At 37.0% G+C, this 21021-nt stretch overlaps 2 protein-coding genes across 9 annotated transcripts in view; both read left to right on the top strand.

The window, feature by feature from the left end:
* The window catches only part of LOC141397528 (uncharacterized), a 180953-nt gene that overhangs the window by 80029 nt on the left and 79903 nt on the right, over nt 1-21021 (top strand). The window lies entirely within an intron of this gene.
* LOC141398280 (uncharacterized) lies at nt 3258-9340 on the top strand. Its single transcript, XM_073975561.1, has 3 exons — nt 3258-3278; nt 5252-6328; nt 6579-9340. The coding sequence occupies exons 1-3, from the start codon at nt 3258-3260 to the stop codon at nt 6621-6623; spliced, it is 1143 nt and encodes a 380-aa protein (XP_073831662.1). The 3' UTR covers nt 6624-9340.

The following is a 21021-nucleotide window of genomic DNA, read 5'->3' as shown; positions in this document are numbered from 1 at the left end:
GTTTTTTTTTTCTTTATTTTATAATTTTTCTGTGTTTTGTTTTTTTTGGTGAAAAGTGGCCCCAATATGTCGTGGGGAAAAATGCCTTCCACAACAACGACAACAACAATAATAATGTGGGAGAATTTTTTCGCTTTTGTTAGAAAAAAAGAAAAAATGAAACGAATGAATGAATGAAAAAAACTCGTTGATGTCATCTTTCAAGATGTAAAACGCTACAACTGTGTGTAACGCCTCCGCTGGAGATTTAACGGCAAGAAAAAAAAAACGAAAAAAATTAAATGTGTTAATTTTAGTGGCAACGAACTTAGTATACCATATTCATTTAATAGTAGGAAATTTATTACAAAAACAGTCATTCTACAAAATAAATATTTTACCTAGCCGGTACCGAACAAAACAGCCATTAGCAAATATTGCAATCTTTTGCTATAGCCACTTATGCTATAGCTGATGATCAGTGCACAAAATGAGAAGCAGAAATACATACCTATGCTGTCTATTTCTTGATGTTACAAACCTAAGGCTAAGCTCAATATAACTTATCTTCCCACATCGTCGCACAATGGTTGAAGAATCGATTTTCTTGGCCAAAACCCCAATTTTGGTTGTCACCGATTGTTAATGTCTGTATGGGATTCGAAAGTAAACATATTGAAACTAAATAAACCCAAAAATTAGGTTAAAATATTGGAAGTGTGGTTGCGGTGTGTTCCTAAAAAAGACCGTTTTTCTCAATATTCCACCGAAATGGCTGAAAATTTGTATTTAGTCTTCATATGGGGTATACAACTTTCCAAATGAAATAAGTCGGTATAGGTCCACGTCTTTATATAGCCCCCATAGAACGTTACCTCCAGATTTTCGGTATTTTAATGGTGGCCTCAATATTCCATCGATATGGTTGACATTTGGTATTTAGTCATCATTTGGGGTATAAAACTTTCCATATAAAATTTGTTGGTATAGGTCCACGTCTTCATAAAGCCCTCCCGGGGTATTTTGAAGGTTGTGGCCTCAATATTTCACCGAAATGGCTGAAATTTTGTACTTAGTCTTCATTTGGGGTATACAACTTTCCATAAGAAATTTGTCGATATAGGTCCACGTCTTTATATAGCCCCCATAGAACGCCACCTTCCGATTTTCGTTATTTTGAAGGTTTTAGCTTCATTATCACACCGAAATGACTGAAATTTGGTACTTAATGTTCGTTGAGGGTATTAAACTTTCACCCAGAATTTTGCCGGTATAGGTCCACGCCTTCATATAGCCCTCATAGAACGGTTCCTCCCGATTTCCAATATTTTTAAGGTTGTGGCCTCAATATTTCACCGAAATGGCTGACATTTTGTATTTAGTCTTCGTATGGGGTATAAACTTTCTAAATGACATTAGTCGGTATAGGTCCACGTCTTTATATAGCCCCCATAGAACGGTACCTCCCGATTTCCGGTATTTTGAAGGTTATGGCCTCAATATTCCATCGAAATGGCTAAAATTTGTATTTTGTCTTCATTCAAGGTATAACATTTTCCATATGAAATTTGTCGGTATAGGTCCACACCTTCATATAGCCCCCATTGAACGGTCCCTTCCGATTTCCGGTATTTTTAAGGTTGTAGCCTCAATATTCCACCGAAAAGGCTGAAATTTGGTATTTAGTCTTCGTTGGGGTTACAAAACTATTCACCTGAAATTTGTCCTTATGGGTCCACGCCTTCATATAGCACCCATAGAACGGTACTTCCCGATTTTCGGTATTTTTGTGGCCACAACTCACAGAAATGGCTGAAATTTGGTATTTAGGCCACGTTAGAGGTAAAAACCTTTCCGACTGAAATTCGTCGGTATAGGTCCATGTTTCGATATAGCCCCCATAGAACGGTACCTCTCGATTTTCGTAATTCTGAAGTTTGTGATTTCAACATTTCACCGAAATGACTGAAATTTGTTATTTAGTCTTACATGGTGTCATAAAATATTCCAGAAGAGAATTATCAGTAGGTCCACGTCTTCGTATATGCCCCATAGAAGCGTATCTCATGATTTTCGGTATTTTTTTAAGTTTAATTATCTTACAGAAATATGGTCTAAATAGTTGGTCTTTGAGTCTAAAAGCTTTCAATCGATCTGTATTTTCGGTATAGATCGAAGGTTTCTTGTCAACCCCATAAAACGATACCTCGCGAATTTCGGTATTTTGAAGGTTAGCCCACAATGTTTTACCGAAATTGAAATTTGGAATTTACTCTTCTTCATAAACGAAAGGAAACTAACCCAGCAAAAAAAGTCCTCCCAAAATCATGGGTTTTGTAAGGGATTTTTGGCAGCCGTAACTACTCGCAAACCCCCTTTCTTCCCCATTATTTATACAAGGGCATGTCGCACTCAGTTTATAGTTATTTTATAACCACTAGAATAACTAGTTATTCTGTGGCCACTAGAAGTTGAAAAGTAAGTTGAAAAAAATTCTATTTTTAGAACAGTTGATGTAGAGATATTTTTTAATTTCATCACACTTCTTACTTTTATTTTACTTTATTTTATTTCGCTCGCTGTGCGAGTTGAACACGCGAACCCTCTGATTTCTAGCCAAAGACACTACATACTATGCCACGCACACGAACATTAAGGGTTGCTTAAGAGCATAAATGTGCAGTGCACATGTGCACCACGAACTGTTATTTTTTAATTAAAAAAACTCGCGAGCCGACAGTGAGCGTTGAACACACAACCCTAGGATTTATAGTCGGACACACACTCACTATGCCACCGTCCTCATTACTTAGTGAGGAGCAAAGTAAGTTGGTTTGCCTTGTAATTTTTTTAAGAAGTATCCCATTACTTTTCAGATTACTTGTAATGGGAAAAGGAGCTTGTTTACATTACTTTGTAATGGGTTACGTAATGACTAATGGATCCGAATTTTTGCTGGGAAGATATGGATATTTTACGTCAATACAACTCGTGGTGGATGGTTTAACCGAATTTTATATAAAAATATCTCTAACCGTTCAAAAGTTACAGAGTTTTGACCAGGAAAAAACGATTCTGAACCACTGTGCGTCATCATAATTTGCTAATTTGACTTAGAAAAAAACTCCGATGTCAAAAAAAAAGACACAACAGAGAACAAACATTTCAATTCGCCTCATTTTCTTGCTGCTTTTTGGATAAAGTGAATATTAAATAACTGTTACAGCAACAAAACAACAAATGTTTATGACCGGACCATTAAGATAGATGATGGCAGAATGACAGATATCCATCCATCCGTATGTATAGCCAAAGACAAACAGATGGAAACAATCATTAACAGCTAAAATAAAATTAGCAAAAAAAGAAACCAAACAACAATAACAAAAAACCGACTTTGCTGAATAATCTGCGTATTCTTCATAATTCCGCACGAAACTTTGATTTCATTTGCAGAAAAAAGTCCATTGTGGGAATTTTTTAAAGGAAACAAAGATATTCTTTGATTGTGTCAAACACTGAGAATTTTGAAGATTTATGACCAACCATAAGAAAACTGAGAAAGCTTTGAATGTCTACCAATGAAATAAATGGCTTGGAGGTTTAAAGTTACTTGATAATAGCTGCGGAAATAAGGGTGTCACAAAATGTAAACACTTAAGAAAATCGATTAGCAAACTGTAGGCCTACATATTTTCATTAATTTTCTACAAAATCAATAGCGATATTAGAGGCTTAATTATACACCAATCAGGTCAAGATCTAAATACCAAACAACGGTCTTGATTGGCTTAAACATTTCAGAGACAAGAACATTTCTTACATATTTAGTTGCCCTTCTGCAGAACATTTGTCCTATAAACCGAACGAAGAAAATATTTCCGTTCTTCTCTATTGTTTGCTTTATTTCCCCAATTTAGAATACCACGCCTTTTCGATATCGTCTTCCACTTGTTAACTACATCAACGCCTTCCAGATCTTCTGCGTGCACTATCATGTGCCGCAGAAGCGCCCTTGCTTTCATAAAGGGTTTATAGAAGCACCTTTGGAGAAAGGGTCTATACAAGAATCCTTTCATTGAGAAAATGTCTGTAGAATCATCCTTTCTTTCAGAAAGGGTTTAAGAAGGACCCTTTCTTTTAGAAAGGGCCTATAGAAGCACTCTTCCTCTAAGAAAGGGTCTATAGAAGCACCTTTTCTTTCAGAAAGGGTCTATAGAGCAACCTTGCTTCAGAAAGGGTTTATAGAAGCACTCTTTCTTTGAGAAATGGTCTACAGTAGCCTCCTTTCTTTCAGAAAGGGTATAAAGAGGCATCCTTTCTTTCAGAAAGGGTCCATAATAGTACCCTTTCTTTCAGAAAGAGTCTATAGTAGTACCCTTTCTTTCATACAGGAGCAATCTTTCTTTCAGAAAGGGTCTACAAAAGCACCCTTGCTTTCAGAAAGGGTTATAGAAGCACTCTTGCTTTCAGAAACGGTTAACAGAACAACCTTTTCTTTCAGAAAGGGTCTGTAGAAGCCCCCTTTCTTCAAGAAAGGGTCTAAAGGGGCACACTTTCTTCAAGAAAGGGTCTAAAGGGGCACTCTTTCTTTCAGAAAGGGACTAAAGGGGCACCCTTTCTTTCAGAAAGGGTCTATAGAAGCACCCTTGCTTTCAGAAAGTTTCTATACAAGCACCCTTTCTTTCAGAAAGTTTCTATAGAAGCACCCTTGCTTTCAAAAAGGGACCATAGAATCACCATTTCTTTCAGAAAGGGTCTATAGATGAACCGCTTTCTTTAAGAAAGGGTCTATAGAAGCACCCTTTCTTTCAGACTGGGTCTTTCAAAAAGGGTCTATGTAGGCAATCTTTCTTTGAGAAAGGGTCTATAGAAGCACACTGCCTTTCAGAAAGGGTTTAAGAAGCACTCTTTCTTTCAGAAGGGGTCTATAGAAGCGCAATTTCTTTCAGAAAGTGTCTATAGAAACACAATTTCTTTAAGAAAGTATTTCTATAGAAACACAATTTCTTTCAGAAAGTGTTTCTATAGAAGCACCCTTTCTTTCGGAAGGGGTCTATAAAAGCACCCTTGTTTTCAGAAAGGGTTTATAGAAGCACCCTTTCTTTCAGAAAGGGTCTATAAAAGTACCATTGCTTTCAGAAATCCCACGGCAGTGGGTTCTTTCGTACCGGATTGACCCGAAACAACACAAAACCAATGTTCCGGCCAGCGGCTGCCACCTTAGTGTGTACATGTTTGTATTTGTTTCGTTTTTCTGTATTGGGAGCAGCATATCCCGGAATGCCTGCTCCGAATTCTATTGGTCCGAGCCGGGACGGAGGAAAACCCAGGACCAATATATCTGTGCTCAGTTTATCTCCACATCCATAGAGATACAGCGCCGGCTGAGCAGATTGATAGCTCTACGTTTTGCACGGTCAATGAGGACGCCCCTACCAGAATTAGAGGAGAGTGCCACAGTTCGCCTGACATAACCATCGTGTCACCTGGTCTGACAAATAACGTTACCTGGCAACCCGTCATTTCCCTTGGATCAGACCATCTCCCCATAATTGTCTCCATTAGCAGACCACCCGACTTCATCACCTCTGAACGCCGCACGTTCGTCAATCATAAAAAAGCTGATTGGCCGAGTTTCAGAGAGTTCACCAATCACCACTTCAGAGAATTGCTCAATCCTTCTGATGTTCGGGTAGCGGAAAGGACGTTCCGGGAAATCATCACTGCTGCAGCCGCTTGCCATATCCCTGCTGGTCGAATACCCGAAGTAAGACCAAATTTCCCAGCAGAGGCGACGGGATTAGCAAATGAGCGTGATGAGCTTCGTCGTATCAACCCCAATGACCCCAGAGTCAGGGAGCTGACACTGGAAGTTAACAGGCTGGTCGGCGAGCATAAGCGGAACAAATGGTTAAATCATCTGAAGAGCTGCAACATTGGAGCCGGTATAGGTGAATTGTGGGCAACGGTTAAGTCACTCTCGAACCCTGGAAGAAGGGAAGATAGGACCTCAGTCACGTTTGGCGACGTTACGTTGACTGACCCGAAGAGGTGCGCAAGTAATTTCAATCGACAGTTTGTCGAGCATCCCGAGAGTGACAGGGCGAAGAGAAGAGTATTACGTCGCATCAGATCTCTTCCTGCCGTGGATGAACCACCACACTTTACAATGGATGATGTTGCCAATGCCATCAGGAACGCTAAATCATCCAAAGCGTTGGGCCCTGATGGAATCTCCATGGTAATGTTGAAGCAGCTGGATGAGCCGGGAGTCGAGTATCTCACCAAAGTCTTCAACATGTCGCTAGCTACCCTCGTTGTTCCCGAAGTCTGGAAAATGGGCAGGGTGGTCCCACTACGGAAGCCAAGGAAGCATGCCAGCAAAAGTGAATCGTACAGACCGATTTCGCTTTTGTCGTCCGTAGCAAAGACACTTGAGGCCTTGCTCCTCCCCAGTATCAGAAATAGCTATCAAGTTGCCGATCATCAGCATGGATTCCGTAAGCAGCACAGCACGACAACAGCGAGTATCTCACCAAAGTCTTCAACATGTCGCTAGCCACCCTCGTTGTTCCCGAAGTCTGGAAAATGGGCAGGGTGGTCCCACTACGGAAGCCAGGGAAGGATGCCAGCAAAAGTGAATCGTACAGACCGATTTCGCTTTTGTCGTCCGTAGCAAAGACACTTGAGGCCTTGCTCCTCCCCAGTATCAGAAATAGCTATCAAATTGCCGATCATCAGCATGGATTCCGTAAGCATAACAGCACGACAACAGCGCTGCACGCCATTACCACATATATCTGTAAAGGACTCAACCAGAGACGGCCGTGCGATAGAACAGTGATGGTGGCGCTTGACTTATCAAAAGCCATTGATACAGTTAGGCACTCCACGCTGTTTGAGGACATTGAGCAGACAACCCTCCGGCCAAGCTTGAAACGTTGGATAGTCAACTATATGTATGGACGCCAGTCGTACCTGGAATTCAGGAATAAGAAGTCCAAACCCCGTAGAGTGAAACAGGGAGTTCCCCAAGGTGGGGTGATATCTCCGGAACTGTTTAACCCCCTCCAGACGGCATTGAGATCGTGACGTATGCGGATGATTGCACGATCCTGGCGTCGGGTACCTATCCTGATGACATCTGTGAGAGACTGAACAACTATTTAACCCATATTACCACCTTTTTCCATTCGAGGAATATGCAGATTTCCGCCACAAAATCTACAGCCACTCTGTTCACCACATGGACAGCGCAGTTTGGACGTTAGTTGAATGTCGTGGTCGACGGTAGCAGAATTCCGACCACAAACTGCCCTAAAATTTTAGGGGTCACATTCACACTACGTTCACGTCGTGCGCACACGCCGCAGCTATCTGCGACAAGTTGAAAAGTAGGAACAAGGCCCTCAAGTCCCTGGCCGCCAGCACTTGGGGTGCAGATAAAGAAACCTTGTTGGCCACATATAACGCGATAGGTCGGTCAGTGGTAAGCTATGCGGCTCCAGTCTGGTCCCCGAGATTGTGTAATACGAACTGGAAAAAGATTCAAACTTGCCAGAATACCACCCTGAGAACAGCGACAGGGTGCCTCCTCAAATCTTCAGTGGACCATCTACATGTGGAGGCAAAAATTCTTCCTGTAAAGCAACACAATGAGATGCTTTCGTTGCAGTACCTGCTTGGATGTTATCGTGTGAGCCATCCCAATCACCATCTTGTGGGTAGGCCCGGCCCATTCAGGGAGATCAGGAAGGATATCCATGCTGTAGAGGGAGAGGTCCAACGATACAGGAGAGAACCCCTAGATCAGCAAGCATATCAAGCAGGATTGAATAGCATTCAAACGGACGCAGTTGCCAAGGCCTTAAGCAATTATAGTGTGAATAAAGTACTCGGAGTACATCCTCCATCTATCGCAGCTGAGGAGCGTCAGCTGCCACGACAAACCAGAGTAGTTTTGGCTCAACTACGCTCGGGATATTGCAGTCGCCTAAATTCGTATTGGGCGGAAATCGATCGCGCCGTGCAAGACATATGCCCAGTATGCGGCATGGGTCCGCACGACACACAACACCTTTTTAACTGCCCCTCCAAACCTATCCATCTAACTCCATTGGATCTGTGGCTACATCCCATCGAAGCAGCATTTTTTCTGGAACTGGAGATAGACCCAGAGCCTGATTTAACAGAGGAACGAACATATAAACATAATAAAAACACTGTTACAACAACAACAGAAAGGGTTTATAGAAGCACCCTTTCTTTCAAGGGGTCTTTAGAAGCATTTCTTTCTGAAAGGGTCTATAGAAGCACAATTTCTTTAAAAATTGTGTCTAGAGAAGCACCATTTTTTCAGAAAGGATCTAGAGAAGCGCCCTTTCTTTGCGAAGGGGTCTATAGAAGCACCCTTTCTTTCAGAAATGGTCTACAGAAGCACCCTTGCTTTCAGAAAGTGTTTATAGATGCACCCTATCTTTGAGAAATGGTCTATAGTAGAACCCTTTCTTTCAGAATGGGTCTACAGAAGCACACTTTCTTTGCGAATGGGTCTATAGAAGCACCCTTTCTTTCATAAAGGGTCTATAGAAGCAACTCCCACCAAATATAAAAAAATTCTCAAAAGTTGATATAAAGACATGTCTCAGAGCGTTTGGAAATTTTTCGCAGTATTCATAAGAGGGATCGCGAGATTCGCTATTATGACGGTGCAATTTTTTCTGGGGTAAGTGCATACTTCCTGAGACAATGTATCAAGACAACATCTTCTGGTACCTCTCCCTCAAGTACATTTTTAGGGCTGTTCGAGGATCCTTTAGACATTTTTAACCAAAGGTATTTCCTGTGGTACTCTGTTTAGAGCGATATTATATATTTCGTGGGCAAGTCCATGCTTCCTTACATAATGATCCAAAGGCTGATAACTATGGAAGGCGCGAAAACTATGGATAGGAATGACTCTCAAAATGAGATGCACTTCAAAAATTGTAAATTTTTTTTAGGTATTTACTCCGCTAAAGTTAAACACAAAATAAATTTATTACAATACATTCACATTTCGTTCTCTATAGACTGTCTATATAGTCTACATAGTAGACAAAAAAAGTTGATAATGGCAACTTTTTAGCAATTATTTTCATTTATCACTTTCCATCTCTTCAATGTCATGATTACGTTTTACTGCAACTATGTTTAGGATATAAACTAAATTAATCCCTTGAGACCTTCCTTCTCATGGCCATTAATTTGCCACGCTCTTTTATCGCAATTACTTTATAATGAAGAGAGAAATTTTCCAACACTTTCCATTAAATGGAACCAACAACACAACAAAACATAAAACCTTTTTTCATGAAAACACACACAGAATAGCAGAAGAAAAAGAAGACAAAAATGCCACAGTAAATTATGTAAATCATGTAATGGTGCATCGAAAAAGAGATAGTAGCATGGCATGGTGATGTAAAACATTTTACTTCACTCTCTCCCCCACCCCCCCTCTTTCGTTTGGATAATAATTATTTTGTAATAAGGCGGTAGGTATGTACCTATATTCAAATAGTTTCCATTTTAAGCTTGTTAAATGAAGTAAATGAAAGAAGTTATAAACATGCAAAACATATATTTTTTTTTGAATATGAACTTTCTTCATTTGGCACTACCAACCACCAACCCACCCACCACAACTGCCACTCTTTAATTTCATAAACTAAAAACATGCATTGCAAGGAAATGAAAAGGAAAAACAATGCAATTAATTGTTAATATTTAATACAATTCGTTTACATTTCATTCAATAACAAACGAAAAACAATATATGCAAAATTGTTCAAATTTTTCATTCTCTTTGGAATGGAACCAAGAAATCAATGCACTCCGCCACATTCACATTATGCGGTGTGATGATGGACACACGCTGCTGATGGGAAACGGAACAGCAGCTAATAGTTCAGCAGCATCATTTGTGGTATATCTATTTTTGGTTTGCATTTAAAATATTTTTTAATATTTTCTTGAGTGGTGTTTGTTTTTATTGATCTCAAGAGAGTGAGTTTTTTTTTTTTGGAAGCGGAAAAGCGTCATCATTGTTCATCATCATCAATTTTTTTTTAAATATAGACAAATGTTGAAATTTGTATTCGTAGAACTTCATAAATTTGTCAGTTGATTATTTTCATTTAGGGAAATGGATTTTATTGTTGTTCATATATATCCGGTAGCATTAGCATCATTTAAAGAAGTTGTTGATAGATCGACCCCGTCATAAAATGCCAAGAATGTAGTACAAACAAGTATAAAAGTGTCAGCCGTCTTTGCCGGCGCACAGTGGTTCAGAGTCGGGTTTTTCTGGTCAAAACTATGTAACTTTTGAACCGATAGAGATAATTTTTGTTCGACAGATAACATAATCAGCTTTCCGATACATTAAAAGCATTCGAATTCGGTCTAGTAGTTGCAGAGGAATTCAATGTCAAAGTTAAAAATTTGTTTTTTTTCATAATTTGCATCAAAATAAAAAACCAAAAAAATACACAAATGAAAAAAATTTTTTCCCTAACAAAAAAACCTAAAAATGTAACCTGAACATCTTTATCTCAAAAATGGTACAACCTGTGAACAAATCATAAACATCAATCCTCTAGGGAATTTTCACAGCTACAAGCGGTTTCCAAGCAAAATCGTGAAAACATAAAACACCTAAAAATGTGAATTTTTGACCGCGAGCAATTTGTGTCTGTTTTGGGATTTTTCTCATCTATGAACATTGCTGTTTCAGAATTTTCAAAAGCGTCCCCTGTGTAAGCGTTTTTCATTAAAAGTTAGTTAAGGCGCAAACTTCATGATATTGTTTTATAAAGCGGCAATACAGTCGGTGCATTGTCCCAATTTGAACTTCTATATCTCAAAAATGGTAAAACCTACGAGAATACGAGGGCAGTTCGGAAACTTCTTAGCCTAACACAAAAAGCGCGGTATAAACAGAAAAATTTTAAGTGTTTTGGAAACTTCCATCTCTGTTATGAACACATGTTAATTTTTTTCGATCTGGCAACTCCTTCATATAGAAACAGGTGTTCAAAAAAGACGCATCCGCAATTTTTTTACAATGGAAAAATTAGAAATGCGTGCTGTCATTAAATACTTACATAAAAAAGGTTTATCGGGACAAGAAATTCATAATGATATGGTGAATGTGTTCGGTGGAAGTGCTCCTTCATATGCAACAGTAAAAAATTGGGTTGCTGAATTTAAACGTTGTCGTACAAGCATTGGAGATGAACCACGTAGTGGACGTCCAAAAACAGCAACAACAACAGAAATTGTAGCCAAAGTGCATGATATGGTATTAAATGATCGACGAATAAAAGTGCGTGAAATTGCTAATATCATGGGCATCTCAAATGATCGAGTCCATTAAATTTTGCATGAAGAACTACAGATGAAAAAGCTTTCTGCAAGATGGGTGCCTCATTTTTTAACAGTCGATCAAAAACGCATAAGAATGAACATTTCTCAAGCTTGTTTGGATCGTTTTAAGCGAAATAAAATGGATTTTAAGCGTCGTTTCATAACTGTTGATGAGACATGGATCCACCACTATACTCCAGAGACAAAAGAACAATCCAAACAATGGACTGAAGCTGGAGGAAGTGCCCCAAAGAAGGCAAAAACAATTCAATCGGCTGGTAAGGTTATGGCAACGGTTTTTTGGGACTTCAAAGGTATTGTATTGATTGACTATCTGCAAAAGGCTAAAACAATAAATTCAGAGTACTATTGCAACCTGTTGGATCAATTAAATGTACAAATTCGAGAAAAACGTCCTGGCTTACAACACAAAAAAATAATTTTTCATCAAGACAACGCACCAGCGCACAAGAGTGTTTTAATAATGGCTAAAATCAACGAATTAAAGTACGAGTTTCTTGACCACCCACCTTATTTCCTGATTTAGCTCCCAGTGACTTTTACTTGTTCCCAAATCTAAAAAAATTCCTTGCTGGCAAGCGTTTTACCTCAAATGAAGATGCAATTGCAATTGAAGACCTTCAGGAAAACTATTTTAATCAAGGGATAGAATTGCTAGAAAAGCGTTGGACTAAGTGTATTGAAGTTTCAGGAGATTATATTGAAAAATAAAAATATTTTTGAAAAACTAACTATTCTCTTTCATTGATAGGCTAAGAAGTTTCCGAACCGCCCTCGTAACATAAAGGTCACTCTTGTAAAGAATTTTCATAGCTACAAGATTTACTTTTGCCCATTTCGATAAAGCTTGAGGTTTCTAAACAAAATCGTGAAAACCTAAAAACCCTTAAAAATATCAACTTTTTTGATTTTTCTCATCTATGAACATTGTAGTTTCAGAATCTGCAAAAACTTCCCAGATGCAAGCACCTTCCATTTAAATTTGTTTCAAAGCACCGTGACCGTTCTATGGGGGATATATCCCAACATGGACATATACCTACGAGTTTCAGACGGAAAGGTTTTTACTCCAACGTAACCTAAATATTAAATTTTACCCATTTATGTGGTCTGCTGTGGTCACAACCTTCCAAACATCGAAAATCGGGAGGTAGCATTCTATGGGGGGGGGGGGGGGTTGGCTATATGAAGGCCTGGACCTGTGCCTACAAATTTCATGTGGAAAGTTTTGTAACCCCAACGAAGACATTTCGATGTGATATTGAAGCTAAAACCTTTAAAATACTGAAAATCAGGCGGTACCGTTCTATGGGGGCTATATGAAGACGTGGACATATACCAACAAATTTCGTATGGAAAGTTTCATACCCCAAATGAAGACTAAGTACCAAATTTCAGCCATTTCGGTGGAATTCTGAGGCCGCAACCTTCATAATACCGGAAATCGGGAGGTACCGTTCTAAGGAGACAATATGAAAGCGTGGACCTATACCGACAAAATTCTGGGGGAAAGTTTAATACCCCCAACGAAGACTAGGTGCCAAATTTCAGACTTTTCGGTGTAATAATGAAGCTAAAACCTTCAAAATACCGAAAATCGGGTGTTACCGTTCTATGGGGACTATATCAAAACGTGGACCGATATAGTCCATTTGCAATACCAAACATCCTAAGAGTAATATAAACTTCTATACCAAATTACAAAGTTCTATCTTAAAAATTGCGAGCTGTATATTGATTTCAACAGACGGACATGGATGAACAGACGCACATGGTTATATTGACTTAGATTTTTACCTTGATCAAGAATATATATCGTCACCATAAATGCCGGAAGACGTAACCGACATGGAAATCGAAATTCGTTTTTTGATGGAATCTGAAATATTAAGCTAAAATACATGCTCTGGCAAAATTCAAAGCTTCTACGTTTAAAAATAACGATCCTATTCAAGAAATGTCAATAGACGTAACAGCATACTGTAATTTTCATAGAACACAAAAGGCGTAACCCACATTATTTCAAAACTAAACAGCAGTACAAACAATGTATTCTTTGATTTTTGCAGCAATTATAATGCCAGAGGGAGGGCTTATTGAGTTAATGTATAATTTCCACGGGGCGGATTCGGTTAACCGGTTATTTGACCCGAAAGTCCAGGTTCAAAACCGGGTTAGGCCCGGTTCTACTGAACCGATTACTACAAAAAGGGTATCGTATGAAAGCTTATGGAAATACCTATCACGGTGTAGTTACTTTAACAGTTTTGTCTCTTACTCGGCTTATTTTTCCATATGCGCAATTTGACACTTAAGTGACGATATCTCAAGAATGGAAGCTTTTTTCAAAAATTATAAAGACCGCTCTTTTAGTTAATTTTTAAAGCAGTAACTTTGACTTTAGACGGGTTTTGCTGGTCTTACAGAAAAAATCCATAATTGAAATAATTGAATATGATGACAGAAGATTAGATTAGATTAGATTATTTTATTGAGACTTCCTTTTTTTCCATCATAGCATTACTAATAACAATAACATTTCGTAAAACTTAAAACTAGAGTGTATTGTTTTAATAACTATTAAGTGGATTTGAAATGCGACATGCTTATACAATTTTAAGTGTATTAAAAATTATAATTATCCCATAACTAATGAAGTTAAAACAGTGCTTGCTCCCGACACTTGATGTTGCGCATAGAGTTGTATCTATTATGGTAAAAAAACTTAAAACTAAAAACTTAAACTAAACAAAAAAATATTAAACTTACACTAAAAACTAACCCCTATGAGTGCCGGGAGTAGAACATAAATAAAAATTTGGAACAGGACCATCAAATTGTTCTTGGAGAATGCCAATAGCTGAAAGATAATTGGTGTTTGACCAGCTATATTCTTCTTCACGGTTCAAAATACTTTGAATCAATTCCCCATCATAATGAAACAGATTTTCTACAAACCGTTTCATTAGATTAAGAGCGTAAACAGATAACGGAGTAATATTGCTCTCCTTATAAATATATTCATTTGAAAAACGTTTGTTGGGCAACTGAAAATTTCGACCTATGCATTTACGAAGTACATGTCGTTCAAAAATTTCTAAATTTTTCATTGTCGTAGGCGATATGCTAAACCAAATTGTAAAAGCATAAAGGAGAAGAGGTCTTAAACTTACTTTGTATATTAATAACTTAGTTTCTCTGGACAAAAATTTATTATTAAATAAACTGGCAAATGCGCCTTTTACCTTATTAGCTCTTTCTAAATTATATGCGGCGTGTTTGTTAAACTTAAGTAATTTAGTAAAAACCACCCCTAAGTATTTCAGGCTATCTTTAAACTCTATTCTGTTTCCATTCAAAACCAAGTCTAGTCTTTTACTTTCCAGAAGACCTATGCCCTGATCTAAATAAACATCTAAAACGCACATATGGAAAACAATATGTTAACCGTACAAAAGGAAGTGGTTATTCGGAAGGCAAAGCTCGTCTCGATATTGTTAATTTTTCCAAGAGAAAGAATGAACGGAAATATTCAAAAATTGGGGCGTTGATACGAAAACGTCGTTCTAGTACAAAGATGTATTCTTTGAAGACGGATACGATTAGGCTGTAAGTTTGCAAAATATGGTCTTGTCAACCAACCCATGGTTTAATAGAGATCAACTGATTGTAGTAATCAAATAGGTCCAGAGAAAAACGCAAATTTTTTGTATTGGTTTACTTATATAAAAAGACAGGAGCTCCTACAGTCACTGCGGTCATTGGCTTTTGATCCTAGCAATATAATCTGTTTTAAAACAGATATCAAAGACGTCTACCAGATTCCACCATAGAGAAGTTCCGGAAATTTTGAGGCAGTGGATCCTCCTCAGATGTTCACACAAAGGTTAAAAGATTCAAAAAAGAAATTTCAACACCTGCAAGACTTAGAACGCTTAATTCCAAGTGATTGTCATTACTTTTATGACAACATTCCTTATGACAATTAGAAGTTACATTTAAACTGTTACAGATCACTTAATTTATATGAACTATATTTTGTCCATAAATTGACTTTAATACAACAACAAATATAATATTCAAGATTTAATATCGTCTAATACAATTGAAATTATAAGTAATTATAGTCATGGTTGGAATAGATAGTTCACCTAATTGTGGTCCATTGAACCATCAACGTCAAGACTGGGAATTGAACCCAACACCGTCAGATTGCTAGTTTTAAGTTCGCTTAACCGCGTATGCCAATAAACCAGTTCTAATTTGTTTATAATTTTTCTATTATACTAGTTTCTTCAAATGTATACTCAATAAATTGTGGCTTACGTCTTTTAGCATTTCAGAAAAATACAATACCAAAAGACGTAACCCACACAGCTTCTAACATTCTGGATAAAATTTTATTTTTTTTCCAAAAATATGTTTTTTCTCTGTCTTAAAACACGATACTAAAATTTTTCGATTCTTTATAACACCGTTTTCATTTTATAACGTTTTTTGTTTCTCCTGTAAAGTTTTATTTTTGTGGGTTACGTCTTCCGGCATTTATGGTGACGATATGCTTTATACGGTCGCCGATGAATATTTCGATGTGTTACAAACGGAATGAAAAATTTAATTATACTCTCCATAGTGGAGGCTATAAAAATGTCCATTTGTGTAAAAAAATCTATAATTTATATGGAAAACGGTATGGAAAGAAGTAAGAAAGAGATATACCCTCAGCCCAAGGGAATTGCAACTTTGAACTTTTGTGGGGGAGGTACCCTAAGGAGAGGACCGATATGGGCCATTTTATAAGTTAAACTAAATTTTGACAAAATCCTAAGATATCCAAAATTTGAGCCAAATTGGTTGCCCGTTCAAGAGATATCGTGAAAACCATTTAAGTGAATTTTTTTTTAAATATATTTTTAAATATTGGTGGGTAGTACCGGAAGTTGTGGACGGTTATGCTCATCTTCGAACTGATACTAAGTTTTGACAAAATATGACGAAGGCCAAATTTTGGACCAGATCGTGCTCTCCAACCACTACATATGGTGCCATAGGGACTTTTTTGCATCTTTCAGGCTGTTTTCTCAAGAAGTATGGACTTGCCTCTGTAAAACGTTTACCGTCGTAAATGAGGGAGCGAATGCCAGTTGCTTCAACAAAAATCAAAGTGATTCGACAGTAGATCTTAAAGTGAACTTATCCGAAATCTTTTGTGTGAGGTACCCGAAGGAGAAAACAAATATGGTCCATATTCGAACCTGATCTATATCTAGTAGATAAATTAGGATGTGTAAAGTAAGGACCAAATCAGTCACTCCCATCAAGAGTCATCTTGCGCATAATTTTTCCGAACATTTTTGAACTTTTTTGTGGGAGGTACCAGAAAATGTGGATCGGCATGATGGATTATCTTCCAACTTAAACTAAGTTTGGACAACATATTACGAAGGCCAAATTTTGGACAGAATCGGCAGATCCGTTCGAGAGTTATCTCTCGCTCCAACCACAACACACGGTGTCCAAAGGTTTTTTTACACGTTTCAGGGTACTTTCTCAAAAAGTATGTAGGGTGTGCAGAAATTTTCCGAACATTTTCGAACTTTTGTGGGGCAGGTACCGGAAGGAATGAACAGATATAACCCATCTTTGAACTTAAACTAAGTTTGGACAAAATATTACGAAAGCCAAATCTTGGACTGAATCGGCTGATCCGTTCAAGAGTTATCGTGAGCTCCAGCCAGACAGACGAACGGACATGGCCCAAAACATACTTGGGGTCTAAAACCATTATTTCGATGAGTCACATTTTTCCCGTATGAAAGTGTATCGGTTCAAAGCTATATAATTAATCTTGCGAAGTATAACGCAAACAACTGGTGGGTCCCCCTTTGGTTAAGGTTATAGAAAGGGCCCTATAGCAAGTTTGGCTTGAGAACCCAAAACCCGTTTGGAGTTTTGATCTACTAACCACTCCACAGAGACCGATCATTGGCAGTATAACCCTAGCTAGAAGCATGGAAGAAATACCTGCAGCACTATATATGTCAACGGTGACGCCCACAGGTTTTCAAGAAGTTAATGCTCGTGCTTAGACGTTGTTGAGTGCCAGGCTCTCTATGCTCTTCCTTGTGCTCACAAGCAAAGAAGAAATCCCATCGAATTTTGTCACCAAAACATGAAAGAAAGAACCGAGAGAAATTTTAATCTCCCAGGAGGTCGGAGGCATGTGTCAAATCCTCCCGCAACTGCGGCAAGCTCTACGCACACACAGTGTTTCAAAAACCTCTGAGGCCCTATGTTCCTCACTGACATAAACGGAAAAGAAGTTACCTATCTTTACAATTTTTGGTGGAAATGTTTTATAACTGCAGGGAACCTCGAATGTCAAATTACAGGTAGTACGGTTAAAAATTGTAGCTAAAATCCTCAAAATACCGAAAATCGGGAAGTACCGTTATATGGGGGCTATACCAAAACGTGGACCAATGTTGACGGTTTTTGGTGGAGATGTTTTGTGACCACTGTGAACCTTAAATATTAAATTACAGATAGTTTGGTCAAAAATGTACCTACAATCCTCAAAATACCGAAAATCGGGATGTACCGTTATATGGGGGCTATTCCAAAACCTGGACCTATCTTTAAAATTTTAGTGAAGTAGTTTTTTGACCACTGGGAACCCCAAATGTCAAATTACAGGTAGTTCGGTCAAAAATATAGCTAAAATCCCCAAAATATCGAAAATCGGGAGGTAACGTTATATGGGGGCTATACCAAAACGTGGGCCGATCTTCGACTTGACCTGCCTATGGAGAAAAGACACTCGGGTGCTCTAGCTCAATTATTGTGGACGCTAGAGTGATTACAAAAAACGGATAGGGCTATATTGATGTATCCTGATCAAGAATATATATACTTTATAGGGTCGGAAATGTATATTTCAATGCGTTACAAACAGAAAAACAAATTTAATATACCCTCCATACTATGGTGGAGGGTATAAAAATGAATGAACAGATTTTACGTAATCAGTTCGTGGTGTCTGGCATCAGAATAAACGCAAGAAAATCTAGAATGTTACAAGAGTTTTAGCGAGTATTGTAGTTGTTTGGAATCTGCTTAAACTTTACCAAAGGGATTTCACCCCCTCAGTGAAGTGAAGTACTCGAGGCTTAGCGATTTAAACGACCTATGCAGCTCATCTTCAATGACAATTGATCCACTCAAGTTGAACTCATCTAACACATTCTGGAGATTGAACTTTTCTATCTTTCAATTCGATCACAATCAACTTAGTTTTTATGGATTCATCTTGAGGACCACGGTCTGATATTCCTAATCCTCAAGGAGTATGTCGTTTTGTTGTCAAAGTGCATGCTACTCTTCTCCAGATGAAGCGTGCTTCCAAAGTACTCCCGAAAACCCAGAAATCTATCATTAAATATTTCATTGGCTTCAAAGTGAGTGATATACAATGTTCCATACTATCTTATCGTGATTGTCAATCAAGAAACAACAAATTTGTTGTTGTTGTTGATTATTAAAATAATGTTTGTTGACCAAATTGATTATTTAACGATAAAGTCATTCATCGTATCTTCATATCATTTACTTTAATCTGTTGATGAAACTTAACATTCAGACGTTAAACTCAAATCGTTTGAGTCAATGAGTCATTAGTTCCCATCATTTGTGTATATTCGTAGACATTACGCAGATATGTCTGTATAAGTTTGTTGTTCAAATGTGCACGTTTTTAGTGTTATTGTTCATTTCATTTTGTTTATGTTGGAATTGCAAAAATAAAAAAATACAAATCTCCAATTACATTTATTCCAACCTTGGACAATATGTGCCCGGCATAAATTAAAAATGCAATGAAATCCCCTTCTCCAGCAGGACGTGCCTATAATTAAAGTAAATAATAGTTTATGAATACAAAATAAGTAAACATACACAAACAAAGTATGTACATATGTACTGATATCTGTATCATATAATTATCAATTTTTTGCTTTGCAATTATTGGCGATATCCGGAAGTGAAATAAGGCTTTAAAATAGAAATTTAGATAAAAGTGGCTTAAAAAATAACGAAGGTGTTATCGATGTGGTGTACTACCTCACGCAGTGCAATTTCCACTGATATTCCTTTGACCTTACCCATTTTATTTGTACTTCTGCATATCGTTACATATTTTACCCATTTAACATGCTACCAAATATACCATCCATTGTTGTCTAAATTTCGGTTTAAGCCCTTATAATTCCCCCTTCTCAACTATACTTATATCTTCCCCTGTTACTAATCTTTTAATCGTTAGACAAAATTAAAGAAATTAAAACCCAACTAAACAAACATTAGTTTCTCCAATTAGTCTCTCGTATAAAGTTAACATTTTATAAGCATAACGAACATGTACATACATCCATATTTCTAATTCAACACATCATTAATTTTTTACGGTTCAGCTGAATGTTCATATATTTGCTCGTTTATGTTATATCTGCCAGCAAAATAAAAAATGCTTTAACCTTGAATATTAAAAACTGATGCGTTAGACAGAAAACCTCTTAAAGAATAAAGTTTAATGTTTTCTTATTGTACAAGATTACCACACTACTGTACATAATAATCCCATATTGTCTTGCTGTCAGCGATTCTGTCTATTATATCTGTCATTTTAATTTTCTTGTGTTCTTTTATATCATTTTTGTTTCAAATACATATTTATTATTTAATTGTGTTACCATCTGAGTCTCTCTGCCTTTTTGGTGTCTTCTTTTATTTTTATTTAATGGAATGCAGCACACCCATTTTGTGTTTAGTAGAAAGGAATAGGAAAAAATCCACATTTTTGACAGAATTTTTTTTTAAATACTTCTTTTAAAAAATCCACGATTATTGCCGGAAATTTCTTAAAAATTCTTCTTAAAAAAACACGATTATTGCCAGAAATTTCCCCAAAAATTGTTGTTTAAAAAACCGCTATTATTGACAGAAATTTCCTTAAAAATTCTTACACGATTATCGGAAGAAATTTTGTTAAATATTCTTCTTTAAAAAATCCTCGATTATTGGCAGAAATTTCTTTAAAAACCCGCGATTATTGACAGACATTTTCTTAAAAATTTCAAAAATTTCTTTAAAAATCCGCGATTATTATTATTTCTTAAAAATTCTTCTTCACAAAATCCACTATTATTCACAGAAATTTCCTTATTAATTCTTCTTATTACTTTGTCAGAAATTTATTTAAAAAATGTTTTTTAAAAAATCCAAGATTATGAACAGAAATTTGCTTAAAAATTTTTCTTTAAGAAATCCAAGATTATTGACAGACATTTCCTTAAAAATTCTTCTTTAAAAAATACACGATTATCGACAGAAATTTTGTTAAAAATTCTTCTTTAAAAAAATCCACGATTATTGGCAGAAATTTCTTTAAAAATCCGCGATTATTGACAGACATTTTCTTAAAAATTTCAGAAATTTCTTTAAAAATCCGCAATTATTAACAGAATTTTTCTTACAAATTCTTCTTCAAAAAAATCCACTATTATTCACAGAAATTTCCTTAAAAATTCTTCTTATTACTTTGTCAGAAATTTA

This window comes from Musca autumnalis, unplaced genomic scaffold (genome assembly GCF_047663935.1).
Source record: "Musca autumnalis isolate F117 unplaced genomic scaffold, ASM4766393v1 scaffold_3, whole genome shotgun sequence".
In the NCBI taxonomy this organism is placed as follows: domain Eukaryota; kingdom Metazoa; phylum Arthropoda; class Insecta; order Diptera; family Muscidae; genus Musca; species Musca autumnalis.
The sequence above is the reverse complement of the archived record's forward strand: the minus strand, read 5'-3'. Positions and strand labels throughout refer to the sequence as shown.